Source organism: Pseudonaja textilis, chromosome 6, assembly GCF_049901715.1.
Source record: "Pseudonaja textilis isolate UNSWEBS1 chromosome 6, rPseTex1.2, whole genome shotgun sequence".
In the NCBI taxonomy this organism is placed as follows: Eukaryota; Metazoa; Chordata; class Lepidosauria; order Squamata; family Elapidae; genus Pseudonaja; species Pseudonaja textilis.
This window is the reverse complement of record NC_141995.1, coordinates 24,635,563-24,660,124: the sequence shown is the minus strand read 5'-3', so window position 1 is coordinate 24,660,124 and position 24,562 is coordinate 24,635,563. Positions and strand designations below refer to the sequence as shown.

The window sequence follows — 24,562 nt, the reverse complement described above, 5'->3', positions numbered from 1 at the left end:
GTGAGCAACTCAATCTGCCTGCCTGCTTTTGGCTACAAGTTGCTCTTTTTTATAAAATATTCAATATTCAATATTTACATAAATATTTATCATATTTACATACAAGCCATGCCTAACTAGTCACATGACCACCAAGCCACACCCACAAATTAGGCCTCGCCCACAGAACCAATTGTTAAGAAATCTGAATCCCACCCCTGCCTCTTTGTGTTTGTATGTGTGTGTGTGAGAGAGAGGGAGAGGGTGAGAGAGAGAGGTTAGATCAGATCTCTCTCTCTCTCTCTCTATGTTTCTGTCTCTCTCTCTCTCTCTCTCTCTCTCTCTCTGTGTCTCTCTGTCTGTGTGTGTGTGTGTGTGTTTGATGGTCCCTGAGGTCCAAAAGATTGGCGACTCCTGATTTACACCATTGTTTTATGGTGATTCTTCTTCTTCCTTCCAGTTACTATTGATGAAGGAAGAGAAGGTGGGGAAGTTCCCCCAGGGCCCTCCTTTGGAGAGTTTTACAGAGCCTGTCAGTCTCTTCACAATTTAGCATCTACGTGAAATTGCTGGATGAGGGGAACGTAACCAATGGCAGTTTCATATGATTTAGTTTTAATTTTGGAAAACCATTTTAGAGAAATAGAATAAAACTAAAAGAATTTAATATGTTGGCTGGATTTAAAATAACCAACAACGAAGATGTTAATAAAAAACATGACACGGAAGCTCAAAAAGAAAAAAGTGAAAGATATAGATATTACTATGAATCATGAACTATATATTACTTCAAAAATCTTATGTCATTAAGTAAAATCAAGAAAAATGTCAAGACTGGGTGTTGTTTACCTGAACACCACTTTTCCTTGTTGTGCAAGACAGGTCAGGATGGGTGATACTCTTCGTAAGCTGCTTAGGACTGAGTCTGTGCAAAAGGCTTATTAGCCTAGTTCCACCCACACTGGGTGACTCCTCCCCAGTTTCTGCGGTCAGTGTGACAGACCAGATTGCCTCTAAGAAAAGGGGAACAAAAACAAGAACATTATCAGGACCCTCCCCCCCGATGGGTCCCTCGAAAGGAACTTACCCTTAGGGTGGGGCTGACCTGTCTTGCCCAACAAGGAAAAGTGGCGTTCAGGTAATCAATGCCCATTTTCCCTTGTAAGGCTGTGACAGGTCAGGATGGGACATACCAAAGCAGGGTTGTCTTGACACACTCTAGTGTCAATGATGCCCCCCCCCCCAAATGAAGGAGACGATTAGTAGGAGAGAAATGGGTCTTTTTCCTATTAATGAAAAACTCCAGGCTCTGCAAAACTGAAATTGTGAGTTGCAGATCCTGCTGAGCTCTCTGAAAGGAAGACGACATGATTAATACGTCATCTAAATGACACTGTAAACGCACTGGGAAGGTATGAAGGTGCACTTCTAAGGGAGCCAGAACTTTGGTAAAAACTCTGGGGGCAGAAGACAACCCAAAGGGGAAAGCTCTGTATTGGGAATGGCGCTCCTGGTAACAAAACCTTAGAAACCTCCTATTAGAATAACAAATGGGAACATGCAAAAAGGCTTCTGTCAAGTCTATTGATGTGAGGAAGTCCATCTGCAGAATGCTCTCCAGGATGGAAGAAAGAGTGTGTATCTTAAAACGCCTGTACACAACATATTTATTGAGTCGTTTCAGGTCAAGAATTGTCCTCCACCACCCCAAGGCCTTGGGAATAATGAAAATTCTAGAGTAGAATCCCACCCCCTGTTGGTCGAGGGGAACCTGCTGAATGACCTTGAAGTCCAGCAAATGCTGGATGGCTGATTTCATCAGACTCCACCTCCCAGCATCTCTAGATACTGGACAGGAGATGAAGAACCCCAGAGGAGTAGAGTAGAATTCCAGTGAAAGACCCCATCTAACAGAGGACAAAACACAGATGTCAGAAATAATACCCTCCCATTGTTCCGCGAACCATGCTAAATGGCCACCAATGGGAATGGACTGTGCACTAGCGCTGGCGATGGTATGGGCGACCTCCTCCTCCTCAAAAGGGCCACTTTGTAGAAAACTGTTGCCTGCCCTTGCCTGAGTGATCAGGAGGAGGTTCCTGGCATTGATAAGTGGGCTTGGAGAGCCGGTGGAAACTGGAACTTGACTCCCCACTGAGAACGTTTGAAATAAGAAGCGGCCTGATGTTCTACCTTCTTGAGAAGCGAAGGAAGAATCATCCGCTTATCCTTGGTTTCAACCAAAAGGGGCTCGAGGACCTCACCAAATAGCTTATCCCCTTGTACCGGAACAGATGCCAACTTCCATTTACGTCTGCCATCAGCTTGCCTGTTACGCAGCCAGCACACGGCCACCACCAAGGAAGCAATGGCTTTTGTGGCAAATCTGGTGCCATGCAGGGTGGCATCAGCTATGAATTCTGTAGCCGCCATGATCTTATTGATATCCTGGTGGGCGCGGACATTTGATGAGGGGATTCTATCCTGCAGCTGCTTCTGCCACTTGAGTGACATCCTAGTAAAGAACGATGCCAATGTAGAAGCCTTGATTGCCCAGGCAGCAGCTAGATGAGATCTCTGAAGCGACTGTTCCACTCGTTTTTCCTCTGCCTTGAGGACTTCCTCCAGATCCAATGGAGCAAAGGAGGAAGCCAAAGCTGCTACACGAGCATCGGCCCTGGGAACCTGGAGCATCTTGGTCAGTTCAGGCCCCATGTTAAAGAACCTGCAGTCAGAGGCCAGAGGATTGGACCTTGTGACCGGAACTTCAAGCTGCTTCCTGATCACCTTCAGGAACAGTTTTGGAGATGGAACGACTTCTTTCCTCACTTCCGGCTCGTCGAACATAACATCTGATTCCTCAGGAGGAAGTGAGGCCGCTACCTCATCATCTGGACCTTTCAGATTTGCAGTGTTCCTAGCCTTGAACAACAAGGGACTAAACAAGGTATGTTTAAAACAACCCATAAACAGCGGAATCTCATGTGAAGTGCCTTCATCCAGTGACATATCAGATTCTGGCCTATCAGGTTCTCCCACCAATGATGGAGCCATTGAGGTAACAGGAACGAAGTCTTCAGCCAACCCAGAAACTGAATCCTGGACAAAGGAACCTTGTTCTGATAAGAGAGCTTCTCGAACCCGGGACTGTCTCTCTGATAAATCAGAAGCAGCAGAAGAATGACGGGTCACTCTCTGTAAACCTTCTGAGATGCCCTTCCTGATAGCCTTGTCTATCAGAATTTGCAAGTTGATAGGAACATGTGAATCAGGTTGAGAACTCTCCCTGGACCCTTGTTGCCCTGCAGAAGGCAGAGATTGTGCAAAAAGGCAGCTGCAGGACAAAGCGGCTGCCTGCTTCACTGTGGGGGGTGGGGAAATGAGCCTCGTGGCTCTGTAAAGAGCGTGGCCGACACCCAGGCTCTCCTAAATGGCCGTCTGGTCGAGAAATGCTGTGGAGAGCTGAAAACAGCCCCTCAGCTCCATAGAGAGGGCCGAAGCCCCCGTCCTCGACGAATGCCGTCCATCCGGTTGATCTCCTGCTCTTTGCCCCGAAGGCCTGAAATGGGCCCCTGCGGCCCTTGCAGGCTGCTCTGGATCCCTGGAGCAGTCCTCAGCTGTTTGGTAGCTCCCAAACATCAGCTGTGAATCGAAGTGCCAAATTCAACGGGGAAAGGCAAACGGAGGCTTTTTTTCCTTTTAAAAGAAGAATTTCCTCATAAGGCTGCCTTTGGAACTAAAAACTCCAAAGGCAGGAGAGGCAATACCACACGTCCTATTCTGCTAAGGACTGAGTAGAAAAGTGGGGAGGAGTCACCCAGAGTGGGCGGAGCTAGGTTAATAAGCCTTTTGCACAGACTTAGTCCTAAGCAGCTAATGAAGAGTATCACCCATCCTGACCTGTCACAGCCTTACAAGGGAAAAGGAGGAAGTACAATTATCATAGTTGAGGAGTTTGTGGTAAAAATGAATGTACTGCCTAGAATGGTTTTTTTTTTTTCAAATAATACCTGTTTTGACTAATGATGCAGCTTTTTCACAATGGCAAAAAGATACAGTATATCTAGATTTGTATTCTGCTTAGTTTGGATAAAAGAATAGCTATTGTTGAGAAAAAAAGAGAATACTGGAATTAGAAGAGCACAACATGAAGTTTGAGTGGCATGTTTTTTTAACGGTATAATAAAGTCAAAGTTAATGTAGATTTCAAAAATCATTATTAGGAGAACGGCTTTAAGAAAATGGAATAAATACAAAATACAGACCCAGACTTTGTCCAAAAATTCTTCTATTTGCATTAGCACAAGAACTATTTTATTGTACAGACACAATGGGAAAAGAAAAATAGTTAATATATCAAGATTTGTTAGTACAGGAAACACAGAAATTGAGAGAATAATTGATTGCAGAGGGATTTAGTTGTCAATGGTTTTCATTCGTACAATTGAGAGAAAGATTAATATACATTTAAAAATGCCAGATATATATCATCATAAAATTGAATTTGAAAATGAATTATGTATAAATGTTGAGCACATGACTGCTAACAAGTATAAACTTTTATTTGAAACAGAAAAAATAAGTTCAAGGGTATATGAACTTGGTTTTAACAGGAGAGGAAGTGGTTAGAAAGTTCAAAACTCACACTGTCCTACAATTTAAAAGAGAATCTTTATAAAATGATGAACCAGAGATACAGGTCACCGTAGAAATTGGTACAGCTCACCAGGGAAATTGTCCCAGAGGTATAAAGGGACTAATTACTTTGGAAATATGAAAAAGACATTTACATTTCATCATGCTTGGTGAACATGTGAAAAAGCAAAAAAAAGTACTGGAAATAAATGCATACAATGATGCAATAAATTTATAAAAATTAACATTCATATGAAACCATATTTTTTAAATTAATATTTATGGGCAGACAATTAGAAAGATTGTGTACCACCGGTTTTACATATATTCTCCTTTATGTACAAAGATGGAACCATATAGAAGTTCCCACAATGGAAAAGTAGACTGTGAATATGCAGAACTTGCAGAAAGCCTGTTGACCTGTTAAGATTAGGAACAAAATAGGTATTTTATAGAAGACTAGAAATCTTTTTGTGGACATTTTTGCTGAAAATGGAAAGAAAATGAGCTGATGATTTTTGGATTTAAAATGCACTGAATGGGTGGAAAAGGGAAGTATATAATGTAGTTTTAAAGAAGGGGGAAATGATAGAATGTTTATTTATAACTGCTGTAAAGAAGATCAGAAGCTGTTTCTTTAACTTTCATTTTTTATCTCTCTGTTTTTAGTATTTTTTTATTTGATCTTTACCTGTTTTTCCTTTTCTTTTATACCCTTGTTCTTGCTTAACTTCTATTTATATCAAAACCTTTCAATAAAATTTATAAAAAAGAACCCTTCATACAACATCATTTTTGTAGCAGTTGTGCCCTTTATGGATTGAAAGGCTTAGACCGTTGATACTGCTCTAGTTACCTCGTGGCAATATGCTCTACTACACACAAGTACTTGAAGCTCACTTGGAAGATTCAAATGGTCAAAAATCCAGTGTGGCAGGCAATGATGGGCGTGACCTAGTATGTTTTGTAAGCTTCATGAGTTGCAAGCATGCTTTTGGGCACAATACATTGTAGAATACCATGTAAATATGAAAAAAGTAAAACAAAATAACATGTTAGGACAAAACAATCTGATAAATTCTCTCTTTGTGATGAAAATATTATTAACATATAATACTCTGTACTGTAAAACATAAAACGTTATTTGATTTGCCCTATTAAATTTCATACAGGATTTTCCAGATAGGGGCTGGTTTTTTTGTCCATAATACCTGAAAAAAATATTTGCAACAATAATTCCCTTTCAGGCATCAAGATGGCTGGAGTGTTTGTTGTGAATACTGTTTTGTTTAGTTATCTTTTCTGCATAATGCAAATAACACAGAGATGAATAACTATAGAGAATTTAGAGCAAAATGAGAACTCCTACCTGAATTTGTGGTTTTAGAAGCTCTTCCTTTAGGGGCTGGAAGTAACAATAGTTCCAAAGACTGTTGTGGAATTACTTTCTCTTGTTTCATGTCTGAAAGCTGCAGGGGATCTTCTACAACCAGTGACTTTTTCTTTTCAGCCAAAAGGCTGCCTGCAGCTCTTGCAGCCACCTCCTTGAGTAGGGCTGCTGAAGAAGTCATTGAGGTGAGAGAAAGGAAAGAATTTGCTGGTGGTGAGTGGTCCTGCCCAGGAATCATGCTTCTTTCACTGACCTTCTTTGATAATGCAGCTAAGGTGGAGCTTGCTGATTGAGAACTAAATGGTGAAGGGAAGGTTTCAAATCTTATTGTTGGATCTTCAGTTCGAGAAAGAGACTTGTCCTGAAGGACTGCATTGGCAGCGGCTTTCAATTTTAAGATTGCTGAATCTGGAGACAAGCTGCAAGAGGGCATTGAGTTAGGCAACCACTTGCCTTGATTCCATATGAATCCTGTGTTTGGGCCATACTGATCGTTTTGTTCCTGTTTTTCAGCTAGCTTTCTTGCAAGAACACTTAGCTGCTGAGCATGATGTGTAGCTGGAGAAAAAGAGATATTTGAGCCAAGATTTACTGGGGATTCAACCCGGCCATTAACTGTGATAGTAGTGTCTAGCTTGAGAGAACCAGCCTCCAGCAGACGTCTCAAATTACTACTCAATGGCTTGTTTGGCCCAGGATTATTATCATCACAGATAGAAGATACACTAGAAGAGAGATGTTCCCTGTTCTGTAATACTATGGTCTCATTCTCAACAGCCACCAATTCCAGTGTGTTGCTACTAGGAGTCCCGCTCCCCAAAGAAGTATCTGGAGATGTGGATTGCTCTTGGATCCTGTCCTCAAAGGATAATTTGAAGTTCTCCTGGACTTCTCCATAAGATGCTTCTGATGGGGTTTCTGAAGAGTTCCCAAACCAATGCTCTTCCTCACTAAGTTCCTCTTCGACTTCTTCCTGTCTATGTGAAGAACCATCTGTAAAGAACCAAGATGAATATATTTCATTTTAAATTTTATCTATGTTACGTACACAGTAAAATAATGGATTCAAATATACCACTAATGACAAAATAACTAAGTAAATATTACATTTATCAATAAATGTTAGTTTAATTTTAGTAACACAATGCAATGTGGTAGTTCTATGATAGTAAAATGTGTAACATGAAGCATAAACAAACAGAATTCTTATCAACTTCAGAATATTCTTGTTTGGGTCATCACAATAAGCAGGGATAAAACTTGATATTCCAGAAACGTAACCCTATATTACGAAATCTGGTATAAGAAAAGCCTTACAGATATGACATAAAAGTTGTTTTATTGTAAACAAGAAGCAATATACATATAATTTACATGCTACAAAAACAGCAATTATGTTACAAATCATGCACACACAAAGACTACATACTGCCCCGGTTTAATTTCTAATTTTTTCCTGCCATTTACTCTAATCAATGGACCTTTTGCTGTTTTTTTTAAATCTTGACAACTAAGAGACATGTGCTTCCAAAGTATAATGAGCTCTATTCTAACCAGGTCCATCTGGATTTGTTTTGCAAATAGTAATGCAAATAATCCAGCACAGGTATGTCAAAGACTTTAACTTATAGTAAAGACTGTAATCACAAAGCCACTGAAAAATTACCTGAATGCTCCAATATCAACAGCAAGATACTCAAAATCAATGAGCAAATTGTTCAAATACACAATTAAAACTCACCCAAAATTTATGAAAATTGGTCATACACTGCATGAAGACTGAAGGTACATTCAACAAATTCATATACTATTGCCAGGTGGTTTTTTTGTTCAATTTCTGTAGCCTATCACTTCATATATGCAACTCTGACTGTTCAAGTAATAAGAATAAAAATCAGTTAAATATTTATCTCCTTGAGTTAAAATGTTAACTTTCTTCAGCCAAATAAGGTAAAGAAAATAATTATCCATAATTGTTATAGAGTTCAAAGCCAATAACCAAGGACAAATGTATAGGGAACTATTCTTCTTATTAATAAAAATGATATAAACATTGGAAGGGGGAAGGAAGAAGATGGGCAAATGAAGCCTTTCTGTAAACTCTCATCAATAAATACTTATATATCTCTATATTTGATATCAAATTGTGATATTTCATGGGGTTCTGATTTTCAGGAATAAGAACAAATTTGGGAAAGGGGATATTGCACTTTTTGCTTTTTTGGGGGGTGCTAAGCAAGACTTGTGGAACAGGATTGCATGCGTATTTGAGGCCTTGCAGAGGCTGTGAACTTTGTGTGACAAAGAAGCTAAGGTCCCATTATCCTAATGAATATGTGGATTATTCATTTGAACCCAGTACATTCTTCTATTGATGCTCTGGAAGGAAGGAGGCTTTTAGGATGGCATTACATGGACAGAGTCTTCTTTTGCCTGAACTCTCTAAGTCATGGCAGCTTCTTTCTATCGCTACGATGGGTTAGGAGATAACCATCTTTTACTACAAGGCAGATATACAAAGGATTGGCTGTTAAAGAAGAACTTCATCACAAACATGAGTTATGAGGATACCTGATAAACCAATAAATGTAATTTGTTATGGACATCTTGTTGAGTTATCTATCTGCATCTATACAGCTTCAAATCCACCTCTGCGCAGAAGGCAGAAAAGTAAAAGATGTAGTCCTGAAACTCATCTGTATAAAGATTGTTAATTTGGATTTGTGATAAAGCAAAGTAATATTGAAGCCAGGAGTGAATATGCAATGTTAATCTAAACCTGCATGTATCATTCTCTCTCTCTCTCTCTCTCTCTCTCTCTCTCTCTCTCTCTCTGAGCATTGGAATTTTTTACATGCTGGTTGGATGGTGGGAGGGGTTGGAATTCCCCCACATGCTACAAACAAAGAGAACCAGTAACCTACCCACCACCCTCTTCTTTGCTCAATTTGTCTTCCTGCTATCTCAAAGACTCCATTTGCATAACAAGGAGAGTCAGATATTTCCCAGCTCTCAAAGGAAAACCAAACCTCTCTTTAAACCTTCTACAAATGCAGCAAGAGACTTTCAAACATCCTATTCTCTGGCTTAATCATCGTCTTCCCATTGTTGGCCAAGTAACCTTACAGCCTGTTTGGAATTGAAGGAAGGGGCCAGGTATACCCCATCTATGTCTCTCTCTAGTCACAAACCCTTTCCAAACACAATGGAAAATTTGAGAAATATTGCATGTATTGCTAAAAGGCTTTGTATTTTTTATGCTCTCGGCTGCTTCGAAGAGGCAATAAAGGAGGCCTCTCCAGCTATTTTACAGCCACTCTGGCCGGTTTATTGGGGGTCATGAATCATTAGTGAAGGACCGTCTTCAAAGCAACAGATCACATTCCTCCCCCCAAGTCACAAGGCTGATTCAAGCAAGCTATCCTTTGTTTAAAAGTCTAACGTTTCTTCATCTCCTCCTCTCTTTACTAAAAAATTAAAAGCACAACACGGCCATAGTACATGCAACTTACTGAAGTATTTTTCCTAATGAATTTTTCCCTTCCAGCGAAATCGGCTGACACTCAACTATTAGCTTACAGCACCAGCTGAAGTAGGCAATAAATTCCTTTGGCAATCAGCAAACTTCACTGCCACGAGGCTCAACCCCCTAAAGAGAGAAATCAGACTCAAGTAAAGCAGCCTACATCCCCATCTGGTGGTCAAGAAGAAATTTACAGTGAAGTTAAAGAATTCTTACCATTTTTTCCCTTTTTTCAAGAGTGGGCAAGGAAGTCCCCCCCCCACCTCGTGTTCTCTTCAGCCCAGGGCTACATCTGGGGTTCAAAGAAAAATCTCCCTGAAACTATTGTGGATAATTTAATCAACTTAATTGAAAGGTCCCAAGAGTAACTGCAACCTAACATGGGCGTAGCAACAGCGTCTTCCTGACCCTCTGCTGCCACCTTGTGAAGCAAGTGACCCTTACAGGCATATTTCTGCATTCTGCCCTCAAGTCTTCAGACTACGCGACACATATTTCTGCATTCAGCCCTCTAGTCTTCAGACTTCATGACGCAACCTCTCATGCCCCCTTGTGTTGCAAGCTCACAACGCACCCTAGAAGCAGCCATATTGTGTGCTGCCCAGACTCCGCAGTGCCACCTACGTGCTCAAGTATTAAATCCAGCAGCAATTCTACTTTCTGCTGCTTGCAGCGCGCCCTAGTACAAAAAAAGGGAATTGCACAGAAAACCACTAAAAATTTCCAAATTTCTCCCTTTGCCAATTTGAAGCATGGCAACTTCCTCAGCCATGACAGCTGTCTTTGATGTACCAGAAGACCTGAATCCTCCACCCACCCTTGTTGTAATCGTGGAACCTGGTTCCCAACAACCGGTTTTAGATGACAACCTCTGAAGAAGCCACGATACCTCAGAAGGCCTACGACCTCAGACAGCATAGGAAGCTTACCTCACCCATGGTGACACGCTTCAGAGAGGATTGGGGAAGGCAGTATTGCTGTCATGCAGACGCATGGACGGAGCTGGTCAAGATCTGTGACACCCCCAAAAGCAAGTTGCCCCTTGAGAGCCTCTTCCTGATGCAGAATGAGTTAGAGGAGCACCTCACACGGTGGAGAGACAGTGAAAATAAGCTTAAATACATACAATTGAAGCTGGAAGACCCAGAGTTCCAGGAACACATTCATTCCTTCAAGGAGGTGAACAAAGAATGCGAAGACAGTGTTCGGGAAGGCAGAAACTCCCTCCAGGCTGTGCTCCTCATTGAACTATAGAAGGAGCAAATTCCAAGGGAGAAGACCATATCCGACAGAGGTCTTCAATCACAAGCAGCTTCTTCCACCACTCAAAGAAAGCCTCCTCCCTCCATCCCAAATTGGCTAGATCACAGGCAGGTTCTAGTGTCTCGCGCCAATTCTCTGCTGCCGGCTCTCACCATCCTTCCAGAACATCCTCTCATCGTAGTGGCGCATCTCAGGCCTCCAAAGCAGCAAGTTATGCCAAACGAGCTGTAGAAGCCCAGGTTGAAGCTGCAGCAGCAGAGGCAGATTTACGTATTATGACAGAGGTGATACGGCAGAAGGCTGAACTGGCCAAACAACAAGCAGAAATGGCCAAAGCTCAGGCCCAAGTAGAGTTACTCGAATGACAAAGAGAGACAGCAGTGAAAAAAACACGGGCCGCAGCATGGCAGAAGGGGGCTAACACTGTCTCCCTCAACTTTGACCTCGATGAGTTGGGAGAAGAGAGCTCAGATACTGGGGTCAAGGCCTACATGGATGAGCAGCACTCGCTACAAAACAAGCAGATGGAACCACCTCAGTTGCCTAGCAGTCTCCCACAACCAGGGAAGCACTGGGATGAATCTCAACCATAGACTTTACACATCAGTTACACATCTGATGTTGTACGACCTAAAGTACAAGATTCACTTCCTAACAACAGCAAACCTTCCCCAACTGATGTTGTAGGTACTAAGATCCAAGATTCTCTTCCCAGCACCAACAACCCTACTGCAACGTCTCACGCCCTGCTGGCCAAGCAACTTAACCCACCAGTGCTCACAACAACTTCTCGATCAGTCAACATGCCGTCAACGACCACTCCCACACTCAATCCACAGGCAGCGTTCCTGTCACAATCTCAGTACCAATCCGGCTCCCAGGCACCACAAGGTAACCATGCCCAGCCTACACAGCAGTGTGATGCTCAACCATCGTTCCCAGTATGGGAGAACGACATCCTCCGTAAGTACTGGGAGAAAGACTACAACCTGTCATTGACTTACAACCCAAACCCACCCTACCAGAATCCAGGGGGAGAACCCTCTATGTCAATACCTCCCCCCAACTCAGCAAATGCTGAAGATTACTGGAGAAATTTAGTTGTACAGTGTGGAAAGCTAAATTTGCATGCCAATGGAGTTCGCAGATTCTCTGACAAGCCAGGTGGCGAGTATCTAGTATGGAAGAAACTTTTCCTGCACCCCGTTCAGGCGCCATGCCTGAACCTTGATGAAATAATCGGACACTTGATAGCATGGCTAGGGCCACAGTCTGCTGAAATACCAAGGGCACTTTTGGCATCCCACTTAGAGAACATGGCCGCTGCCCTACAGTTATCATGGAAAAGGCTTGACAAACTGTATGGCGCTTCCAAGGATGTAGAAGCAACACTCTTGGATAGCCTTGACAGTTTTCCTAAAATTCCTATTGACAAGCCTCACTGAATCATAGACCTCACTAACATACTTGTCCAGCTGAGAATGGCACAACGGGATCCCAACTTACCGGCACTCGCCTGTCTCGATCACGTCAACACAGAGAACAAAATTGTTTGAAAACTTCCGCAGGTGCTAATTGAAAAGTAGCTCCAGTTGACTTGACACCTTCATGGCCAAGGGTCACCACCACTTTATACCCTTCACACTTCTTGAAGAATTCGTGTCCCACCAGATGACGGTGTGCAACACTCACCGGGCCCGTGGACTCAGAGCTGTTAGTCCTCCTAATGACAGAAGATACAACAGCAACCATATTTCGCCCTCAGGGCCTATGCACTTTGCACCTGTGAAGGGAAAGACCTTTCATGGTTGTCCATAACACCAAGATTGACTCCTCATCCACACACAGTTGGGGAAAGAACTCATCAGATACAACCCAATTTAGATCTCCGAACACAAGGAGAATACAGTTTTGTCCTATGTACAACACTCGTCACTCACTGAACAGCTGCACTGGGTTTGCAGCAAAATCACTGACCCAACGAAAAGTGTTGCTAAGGGAGTACCAATACTACTACAAGTGTTGTGAATCCAAACACTGTCCAAGTACTGCACAGCCAAGGTGCAATGTGACTTATGCCATAGTGACCAACATCCGACCGTGCTGCATCCAGACTCCAAGCTGCCACTGCAGATATCTTGTAACCCTCCTTTGGACGAGGAGCCTCAACATAACACAGAAGCATGCAGGGCTCCTTAGCAGACTGCCAAACCACAACCAAAACCAAGGATGAGTGTCACTGTGCCCTCATTTGTGTCTTCCCATCTGTTTAGCCAAAGTGTACCCTGAAGGACGCCCTGAAGATGCCGTGAAAATGTACGTGTAGATAGACACTCAAAGCACCTGCACCCTGGCCAGACCTGCATTCTTTGATCTCTTTGAGGTGCAACAGGATGACCTTCCTTTCACTGTATCAACATGCCGTGGACCAAGAAGCACGGTGGAGAGGAGAGTGACTGGACTCTGCATAGAGTCATTGGATGGAAGTTCCCAGTTCCCACTACCGCCCGTATTTGAATGCAATGGGATACCAAACAACTGCAGTCAGATCGCAACACCTAAGGTCATAAGTAGAATGCCTCATCTACAGCACCTGGCTCATCACTTTCCAGGTCTAGATCTGGAGGCTGAGATCCTACTCTTGCTGGGAAATAATGCTCCACGCGCCTTTCTCTTCTCCGAGTCAATCGGTGGCCCTGTAGACGGCCCAGTAGCCATCAACTCTCCACTAGGATGGGGGATTGTAGGAATTGTCAATGACGATCAGATGCAGGCTCCAACCCAGGCAAATGCCTTGGCACCATCCATTCCAACAGCCTTCAGATGCCCTTTAGCACCACTGAAAACAAGAATGCCATTCAAGAATAAAAGGCCGCTAGTGATCAGTACACTTTCACTAGGACACCCTAAATGGCCACCAACCACCACCAGATGTCTACTAAGACGCTCTACACGGGCATATGCCTATGCAACACCCTTTCCAACAGCTTCCCGATGCCCTTTGACACCGTGGAAGCAAGAGTATCATTCCAATCCTAAAAGACCACCAGAAGCAACCACCAGACTTTCACCTTTGCCACCAAGAGTACCTGTACACCCTAAAAGGCTGCCAGAGGTGACCAGCAGACTTGTACCAAAAGGACGAACTTGAAGATTGCACCTCAAGCTTTGCATGGTTTGCTTTGTTTGATGCTTTATTAATGTTTACCGTTTTTCTTAGTTACATAGCTGTTTATCTTAATTATATAGTTATCTGCTATTCATAGTATTACTGTTTACTGCTTAACTTAGTTATAGTTATTTTTTTTCTCTTCTTTTAATAGTGGAATTTACAATTCCAGGCAGGGAGTGTGCTGTCCCAGCCAGTCTATGGGAATTGGATAGTTACTTAGGAATTATGAGCTGTTCCCTTAAGGGAATGCATCATGGTAAATGTAGTTAAGGTATCCTGGGAAATGTAGTCCATGTCATGTGGCCATATCTGTAATCCTGATAGGTCACTGAACTGACCCTTTGTTGGGATGGTGGGAGGTCCCTTCACTCTCTTGCCTGAACTCAGCCTCCTTCTAGCATATCTACTATGATGGGATGAAATATGGGATAGAAAGATCGCTATTATTTTACACTATGATTTCAACTATGCAAAGACTTGGACATTAGATGCATCTCGACATAACTGTGAGTTACCTTGAGGATACCTAATATAATCCAATAAAAGAAACTTTGTATGGAAGAGTTTGTAGAGTTATTCTGTCTTTATACTCAGCAAGTGAATTAAAGGATAGAATAGTCGGTCAACGCAAGTTTTCTCAGATAATGAAATTTGGTTCTTAGCTGCATGGATTCAACTTCTCAAATCTCTGGTCTCTACATATGAGTGGGGGTGATGGAGGAAACACAGTAAGAGGAACAGTGACATCTTCTCTTCCCCTCTTGTACTCTTATTACAACTTAACTCTCCCATCAATAGCCAAACAGATCTAGAAATCCTCAAATGCCCTGATAAGTGAGTCCCATATTTCATCTGACAATTCCTCTTTTAAATGGTCTGTTAAGGTTCTTTCATTATAGTTGAACTCTGAGTTAGCAGCATAAAGTCAGCGGTACTCTCTCACCTGGCACTTACCCTGTTGGAGATGATAGTTTCCACAATTGGGAGTCTTTTGTTTGACTGAATCATTAAAGTTAGCTCTTATCAGTGTCATAAAATTGATGCAGTTGTCCAAATCTGTGCACTGCTAATTTTGCAACTATGGTTATTTTATTTTATTGTATTTGTTTGTTTATTGGAATTTGTCAAACAAAAACAAGAACAAGAGAATAAAAATACAATGACAGGGACAATAGGAAAGTTAGTGCATTTATGCATGCCCCCTACTTACCATTTAAGTATGAAGTATTTTGCAGTTGTCTTTCGTTATTAGACTAATTACATATAACGTGAGACTGATTCAGGGGAAAAAATGCAAGTTTTATAGAAATCTAAAATTTAGGAAGGTAGCAAATTTGCCAGGATTCCCACCATATTTATCAGCATCAGAAAGTTGCTGTTCCAGCAGCTGACAAATCTTGGGCCAGAACTGGTAAAGGGACTGCTGGTGCTGAACTCAGGGTCCAGGTAACTGAACCTACCCTGCTCCACTTGCTGAAAGACCTGGTCCTGGCATAGGCGATTTGTTGTATACTTAATGGGTTTCAAAGGGATCTGTAATCATTATTAAAGTGGTTGAAGTATCAGATTTCTTCTATTAGAACTATGAATGAAACAGGCAGATCTTGCTATCAGATTTCACACCAGACATACAAATAAACCTTGATAATGAAGACAATCAACCCTGTACAAGTATTTAGGAATTTGCTTATAGCAAAAGCTTCCAAATATGACATGGCAGACAAAAATAAATGTATAGATATGCCTATCAGAGAATACAGAAATCAGTCTGTTTCCCTCTCCATGCTACATATCCACCTTTCCATCCATCCCTCCCTCCCTTGATTCATCCATCTCTCCTTCCCAGAATTTTTATTTTATATATTTTTCCATCTTTTTTTTATCAATGGACCTTGGTTGTTTTCCATATCTTTGAATCTGCTCAGTGTTTATATACAATTTGTTCTAATGTCCACATATATTTTATGACTACAAATCAAAGAATTATAAAGCCAGAATGAGCAACAAGCATGAGAATTCTGGAAACTGTAATCCCAACATATCTGAAAGACATGTGCGTAAGAAAAGCTGCTTTAGAGCTTTGTTTTAATCATTTATACACGAAGAACAGCAACTTTATTTTCAACATATGGTTGTTAGCACTTGTTTTGTATGTATCTCTATGAAATATTACATCTCTTTTTAAAACTATCCATGTCCTTCAGAATATACTTCCCATAAAATTTGCACAATCTCATAACACCCGGTTCTCTGATTACTTACAATGCTTAATTTTTCAGAACTTTGGGAACTTTTGAGTTGTATTTCCCTCATGCTTTAATAACTGTATAACTGTTTTTTTTACTCAATTTATCTTTTTATTCTTTGTTCATAGTCAGTGTTTCCTTACTGCATAGTTGTCTAATTTAAGTCATTTTTCAGCCTCATTAATGCTATGCATACAGCTTTCCAGGCACAATTCTTGTGTGGATTTTTGGATAAGAAAATATAGGTGCTATTCTCTTTACTTTGAAATTAACTTCCATACCGCTTAGAAGTCCAGTTGCAGCAGAACAACTAAATCTACAGCTAATTCAACCAATGGCAATATTCTTTTTTATATTTAGAAAAAAACAGTCTCACATTTCAAACTGAAGAGTATATTTTTAGAGATTTGTTTTCTGAAGTATTGACAAATCCACAAATGCACATATAAAGGCTTTAGAACAACTTGCAATGGCCAACTTACCATGGAACAACTCACCGCAGCCAACACTCCATGGGACAACTCGCCACAGGACAATTTAATGCTGTATTAATCATTTCGTTTAACTGCTTTTACTATTGGTGACCATGTTTTCATCAAAATTATTGTAACTTTATTTTATTATTTCTGTTGAAATTAAGTTTTGTGTTTGTTGAGTTGTCCTGCAGATAGTTGTCCCAGGACAAATTGGTTGCGGCAACGTGTCCCATAGAGAGTTGGCTCGGAAGTTGGCCATAGCAAATTGCCCCATTCCACATATAAAAGAGGTTAACGTATTCACGTAACTCTTTTTCAAATTCTACCCAGGAATTTTAAATAGCCCTTTTGTAACACATATCACTGAAATATTAATGATTATTCAGAGTATAATCTTAAATAACATTAGCCTTAAAGAAAATGAACAATTCTTTCTCTCCTAAGATTCTTCAGAAACAGAATGGTTCTCTTATAAGAATGTATTCTAAAATAGCAAGATAAAATGAACACTTCTCATAGAATTTTAATTTTTAAACTGAAAACTTGCTTCTATAATTACTTTTTCATGCTACTAGCAATTCTAACATACCTTGTGAGATGTTTCTGGCAGTGTTTAAAGAGATGATCCTAAGTTGCTCCTCCTCACCATAGGCATTCAAAGGGTGACAGATATGATCAAATATTTTTTGTGCATCTTTGGCTGGCCAACCCTGAAGTAATCTAGAACAGTGTCAGTATAAAATGGAATCTATCCTCGTTGCCAGATACCTTTCATTAGCATGACTGCTTTGAAAAATGAATGTTCCATAGCACAGTAAGAGTTACAAAAAGATGATTACACTGAATACCAAAAGCAGCAAGGAAAAACAACCCAATTACATGGACATTCAGATAGAACTGTAAACCAAAAATAGATTGCAGTAAATGAATTGGTTGAACTTCCAATTATCTGGTGAAACGAACATATGAACAGAATTATTATTTGAGTTTGTATTTGTTATAATATACAAAGCATCAATCATTACTGGCTTAATGATTAATAGCAGAACACTGCATCTATGTGCTACTGAGTGAACATGAAAAACTGTTACAGGCATGACCATTTGACACCCGCCTAACTGTAATTTAGATTCAGCTCCTGCTTTCCAGATATGCTGAGGTGCGGATAGTAATAATTGTTTTAGTCTAATACAATTTGATGATTAAAGCTTTAGAAAGATACACTCCAGTGAAAAGTCTAGGTAGAAAAGCAGGTTTTTCTTTTGGATGTATGATCTTGTAAGCAATTTTGTCTTATATACATTGTTCTACCCTCTTTCCCTGAAAACATGACCTACCCTGAAAGTAAGTCCTAAGCTTGATTTTTACGTGTGCCCAATCTAAGCTCTACCCCGCAAAATAAGCCCTAATTAAGATCCCGCCCATTTGAGTGCACGGGTAAAAATTAAGCTAGGACGGGGATGGAGTGTGTGTGGAGGTGCCCTAGTACTTACTTTTGAACAGTTGTAGCCAGGCTTTGCACACCCCAGCACCTGTCTTGCTGGCCAATTTCTTCTGCAGCCAGCAAAGCTGGCAAGGCTTTCCTAAAGGCCTCTGTAGCTGATAACAAAGCTGTGGATCGATCCGGAGCTCTGTTATCGGCTACAGAGGCCTTCAGGAAAGCCTTGCCAGCCACAGAAGAAAAAGTTCCTGAAGCCTCTGATAGTGAAAAGGAGGCTGGGGGCGACCCACACAAGTGAGGTTGGTCAATGGATGACATCCCCTGAAAATAAGACCTGGTGCCTTTTTTTGTGGCAAAAGAAAAAGACAAGGTTGTATTTTCGGGGAAACACAATAATTCTATGCAGTACTACAATCATTATTTTAAAAAACTGTTTTGAAAAACATGGTATTGGAAAACAACAGTCTATGTACATACAGTAGAATGTCAGTGAGATATTTCTAAATACATTTATGTAAGAGTGAACTCTCCAAAGATTCTTCAGTTGTAAAAAGCCATCTCTCTCTGTGTTATGGAATTACTTTTACCTAAGCCAAACAGATTTGTAAACAGATTCTTAAATTTTGGCACTTTCTAGCTGTTTCTGATTTTGTTCCCTGTTAAAAGTTCTAAGATCGGTTTACATCTAAGATTTTCATCCTGGGTTGGAATTACTGCACTGCCTAATTACATGATGATGCCACGTAGCATGTTTCCTAATTAGCCAGTGTCACTGAAGTCACTGAATGTTTTTATCCAATAACTTGCAACACCAGAAAATATTTACGCTCACATATTGTAGGATACCCAATTTCGATCAGTCATTTCCCATTATTGTAGTAAATATAGTAAAAAAATATTGGATTTCCTGAATTATATTTTTCTGCCAACAAATAATATCAAAGGGCATCAACTGAAACTTATGATAACAACAAAAAATAATAACATTAAAGTACAGGATTTCCATGTGTCTTGATTTCTGATATTTCTCTATTCTGGAAGCATCCTAGTTTAACCAGTTTGTAGATAAAAAAAGGAAAACTGGAAATTTGAAAACTGTCCAATCACCTTCTGGACAGCAGAATAGGCAAGTCACCCAGGTTATAATTTTCTACATTATGGTCGATATACATTTATTTTTATCAAAGCAGTATTGTAATGTTATTAAAAGCATAATAGTTTTTATACACTATATTGTAAAAAATCAAAGGATGAAATCCGATTTGTTTATTGCTTGGGTTGATGTAGCCCCTCTAAGGCCAAAGTCCCCAATGGATCATATCTCCTCTTACAAGGGCCACAAAATAATGTAATTACCTTGAAAACTTCTACAAAATCAAATGAAATAGGCATTGGCTTACCTGAACATGGTTTCTCAGCTTGCCTTGGGATAATCCACACATATGGGTTGATGCCTTTCTGTCCAGAGACTGAATCATCAATCTTTGCCACACCTCTTCCTGCAGGGCAGGAAGCCCCCTAGCTCCAGTCACAATGAAGGCACAGCCATTTGGTGATCTTCCTGTGGCGTTGGCTCTGCCTCCCATCTGGACACTGGACCAGACGGTTGCCAGGGTGGAAGTGGATTATCCCAAGGTATGCTGAGAAATTGCATTCAGGTAAGCCAACGCCTATTCTCCAGAATTCCTTTGGGATAATCCACACATATGGGACATAACAAACCTGGCAGTCCCTATGGGCAGGAAGAAATCTGGTCCTGTGCGCTCCTGTCTCTATGCACTTGCTGTAGCACTCTTCTGCCAAAGGCCGCCTCAACTGAGGTGTATGTGTCCAGTCTGTAGTGCTTACGAATGGAGATGGGGAGGACTATGGTGGACCCCTTGGTGATTGCTGGGGAAACCAACCACCTGAGGGAACTGAGGACATCTGACTGGAGTCGGACCCTGACGTTGGAGGTGCTGGTGCCTGCTCTCTGAAATGGTATGAGGAACCATTAGAGAGGCTTGGCATGCAATCCGGCCCATGGAACTATGGCTATGCACAAGATTAATATTCCCAGAAGCTGGGAAAGCACCACCAGGGGAGCCGCTCACTCTGCTATGACCTGGGTGATCAAGGACCTGACATTGTCCTGATGTTCCTGGGACAAATATACCTTGCATAGATTTGTGTCTATCATCACACCCAGATGAAGGAGGTGGATAGAGGGTATTAGCTGGCTTTTCCGGAAACTGATTGAAAATCCATGGTCCTGTAGGACCTGGATTATGTAAGTCAGGTCTGATTTGGCTTGTTGGCTGGAACTGGACTGGATTAGGATGCTGTCCAGATAGCACTGGTCCCATACCGGGCTTGTTCTGATGTGCGCAGCCAGTCTGCCAGCACTTTTGTGAAGATCCTGGGGGCTGATGATAGTCCAAATGGCAGGGCCTTGTATTGATAATGGTCCCCTGTGTAATAGAACCTGAGAAACCTATGATGGGAGGGGTACATGGGGATGTGGAGGTAAGCCTCCGTCAGATCAATGGATGTCAGGAGATCCGCCTCCCTTATGCTTTCCAAGATGGACTGCAGAGATTGCATCTTGAATCTCTTGTATTCTAAATGAGCATTGGACTTTTTTCTCTGGGCAGAAAGGCAGATTCAACCCATATGTGTGGATTATCCCAAAGGAATGCTGGAGAATGAGTGAAAACCTGTTTTAAAAATGAAAAAGTCTTCCTCCAATAAGAAAACCAACCCCAACAAAATAGATTGCTAAAGTTTCAGCTGAAAGTTTACATAACTTAGTGGACATTGCAGCTCAACATTTCAACAGCCTCTAGTAACACCTCCCCATTCTTAATCCTCCAAGTGACCTAAAGAACCTATTCATCTTCAAGCATACACTGGAAAATTTGCTTGTGCCTGTGAGTGGGCGCAATAGTCTTAATTTTCCTAAGAATTTATAAGCCCTTACAATGCCCTTGCTAATTTTTTAAGATCACTCCGATTAAAACATCAGTGCACTTTGATGCAAACATTTTTTTAATGCTGCAACTTATTTCAACCTGTGAAGGTCACCACGGCAACCAGCTTTCAGATTGTTCCAAGAGGCAAAAAATTACAGAGAACATTTTGAAAAAAGTATATACTTAAGGACATTTGATCATGAAAGTGCAGATTTCAGTACAGCTAAAGACTTGTTTTACCATAACTATCAAACCCAAACACATACCTGTTTTTTTTTAAATAATGAAATACATCATAGGTTTTCAATGCAGATAGGATTTTTTTTTAAAAAAAGATAGGAAAAAGTGCCAATTGGATTGAAAACTTGAGTGGATTAATAGATTCTTCTAACATTATGGAGGACACAGTAACCGATACTATGTATATGACAGTGTTTTCTACCATCATCTAAACCCACAGAATCTGGCCATCCTGATGTTGAATTTCTGCCATCAGTCCTATCCAATTTTGAGGAATGATGACAATTTTACTCCAACACTGAAGGCCTCATTGCTTACTCCTGTAGTACCTCTTCATAGGCTCAGAGGTCTATTTCAGAATTTTAAGTAGAATTGATAGGTTCAGATGTCTATTTCAGAATTTTAAATACATTTAGTAAACCTGAAACACTGCTTGCAATGAGATCTCCTCAAAGTCAGTCTGTGGGGAACAGTTAAATGGGAACTCCTTCATTGTTATAAGAGAATCTTATTTTCTGTCCCAATTGTCAGCAAAACAATTCCAAGTGTTATATTAAAATAGCACAGGTGAAGGATTTTATCCTCTCTTCCCCTTCCTCCCTCTCTTCCTCCTTCCCTCCTTTAAGCAATATACCACTTTTTTCTTAGCACAAAGAGTAGCAGCAACTCTAGGAAGAATATTTTGCCAAACATGGAAAGATAATAAATTACTAGTAAATTCACCATGATAGAAATGAAGAAGAATAGGAAAAAAATGGCAAAAGGGTATTTCTAAATTTATATGGCAAGGGGAAAAAAATGAGAATTAGATACAAGTTACTGTAAGATACCAAGAAAGAAGAGATTTAGGTTTACCAGATTTAAAAATGAAAGTGTGGAATACTAGGAACATATTATGTATGCTATGCTTAATGTCCTACGTTAATTGCCAACAGATGTAATTCAAACTTCTGAAAATAATTTTTAATATATGATATGGCTTGGTACATAGTCACCTTCAAGATCTGCTTCTCCAACCAGAATCAACCCACCAATACTTTTGTCTGAAGAAAAATTGTTACTATTCGCCATTTTCATGAAATCAAATCATGAAATCTGCGAGACCAGACGACAATGCTTTTTGTGATGGTTATTGTTCTATGAAATGCTTTCCCTTTAAAAGCTAGATTTATCTGTGACTGTCCAAAAGCTTCTAATGACAGAGCACTTTTGGATATCATTTGATGATTAATAAATTTGTCATTTATTTTCCTTCTTTTTCTTCTTCTTTCTATTTTATTTTAAAGTTAATATATTGTTAAATTTGCTGTGGAAGTTTTAATTATTCCGTGGAATTTTTAAGTTGGGATGTATTATTATCCTTTTCACTAACTACTGGGAATCCTCTGTAGAATTGGCTAAATATAAATGCAACAAACAAACAAACAAACAAACAAAAGTAATCTTGCCTCAACAATGGCAGCATCTGCACGACTTTATTTGTGCTTCGTACCTAAGAGTAGGTTTGGCTATTGATTGTATGAGAGATTTCCAAAACTACTCAGAAACTACACTAACTATTCCAGAAGACAAAGAGAGACTATTTTTGTTCTGCTGCCAAAAACCTTAATGGATATGTCTGTGAAGTTTCCAGATAATCAAGATTAACTCCAAGGAGACTTGACTTCATGTGAATCTTTGAGCAGAAAAATAGGGTAGGCCATTTATTTGTCAATCTTAATTAGGAAAGCTTGGGTTAGTCTGTGACCGAATATATCAATAATACTTTTATATAATTAATATTTTATAGATATAGAAATGGGGTAAGAAGGCATAACTTTTCTTAGACTTGATTAACTGATTAATTCTCCAATTCTATTTTTTAATAGAAAGATAATTTTAATCTATTTATCTGTACATTAGCAGTACCTATTATAAGAAGACATTGTCATATCAGTTGTTTTATCAAAAGTGTTACTTCAAAAGATCAAGACTGAGCTGAAAGTGGATATATAAGTGATAGGCTATGAGACTGACAAGGAAAAAGATGTTGCATTGGGCATACAATAGCTAATGGTATAATAATTAAAAAGGAGTATACAGAGTAAACAGTAACCTGTACAATTTTCCGATATTAGAGTTACAAAAAGGCTTGTTACAATTTTGAAGGTTTTCATGAGAAGGGGCAAAGAAAAAAATTCAAAAAGTTCTACAATATTATTTAAATGACAAAAGATTAAAATTGTTAGAAATAAAAGGAAGGAATATAAAGTGGGTTTATTTGATTATTTGATCAAGGCAAATAGAAATGTTATGTTCTAATACTCCTTACTGGACATTTCTGACACTAGGACTAAAATGACAATGCTTTATGGATCATAGAAAAGAGATGGAACATGGGAAGAAGGTATCATAGCTAGTTAATGAAGAGGTAGTGAAAAGTTATTAAAATGGTTTACACTTGTCACGAAGGTAGGAAGTCACTTCTTTAAATATTTATGTTTTTAATATATTCTTTCTTTTCTCTGTTTTTCCTGTTTTTATTTTCTGGATTTTCTACTTATTCTTTTCAGTTTGTATTTGTTTTTGTAATTGTAATCTTTAATAAAGTTACTATTTAGAAAAAGAGGTTACTCTGAGCTTATTTTTATTTTTTTTAAATAAATTTTATTGATTTTACAATTAAAACAAACCAACAACACATACATAAATGAAAGAGAGAAAAAGAAAAGGAGAAGAAAATAGAAAGAAAAAAATAGAAAACAATTAAAAACATTCTCATCTTCAACAGTTTGTAAGACCTTTTTTTAATCCTTATTTTATGCCATATACACACACCTAATCCTTACATATATCTGTGTATCACTACTATGGATTTATCCTATCCTCTTTTGCCTTTTAGTGTGAAGTCTATCTTTGGTCTATCCATTTGTACCAGCAGTTCCAGCTGTTGTAGTATACTGAAGTGTCTTTATTTTTTAATGCCAAAGTTAATTTGTCCATTTCTGCACAACTTGAAATTTTTTGAATGATCATCTCCTCTGATGGAACATGAGGCTGCTTCCAACATTGTGCAAAAGCCAATCTGGCCGCTGTCAAAATGTGTACTATTATATATTTCACTTTTTTGATATTTGCTTATCAAAGATCCCTAACAGAAAGGACTCTGGTTTGAATTCCATCTGTTCTCTTGTCATTTCTTCCAGCCAATTTCTAATTTTCTGCCAATATTTTTGAGCTTCTGTACAGGACCACTACATATGGAAA

At 39.9% G+C, this 24,562-nt stretch overlaps 1 protein-coding gene across 6 annotated transcripts in view; it reads right to left on the bottom strand.

Moving 5' to 3' along the window:
* The window catches only part of ZNF827 (zinc finger protein 827), a 147,638-nt gene that overhangs the window by 102,498 nt on the left and 20,578 nt on the right, over positions 1 to 24,562 (bottom strand). For all 6 annotated transcript variants that reach the window (XM_087936061.1, XM_087936062.1, XM_026698117.2 and 3 more), the window contains exon 2: positions 5,984 to 6,997. In XM_087936061.1, the coding sequence (XP_087792187.1) occupies positions 5,984 to 6,997 (1,014 nt within the window). The remainder of the gene's footprint in view (positions 1 to 5,983; positions 6,998 to 24,562) is intronic.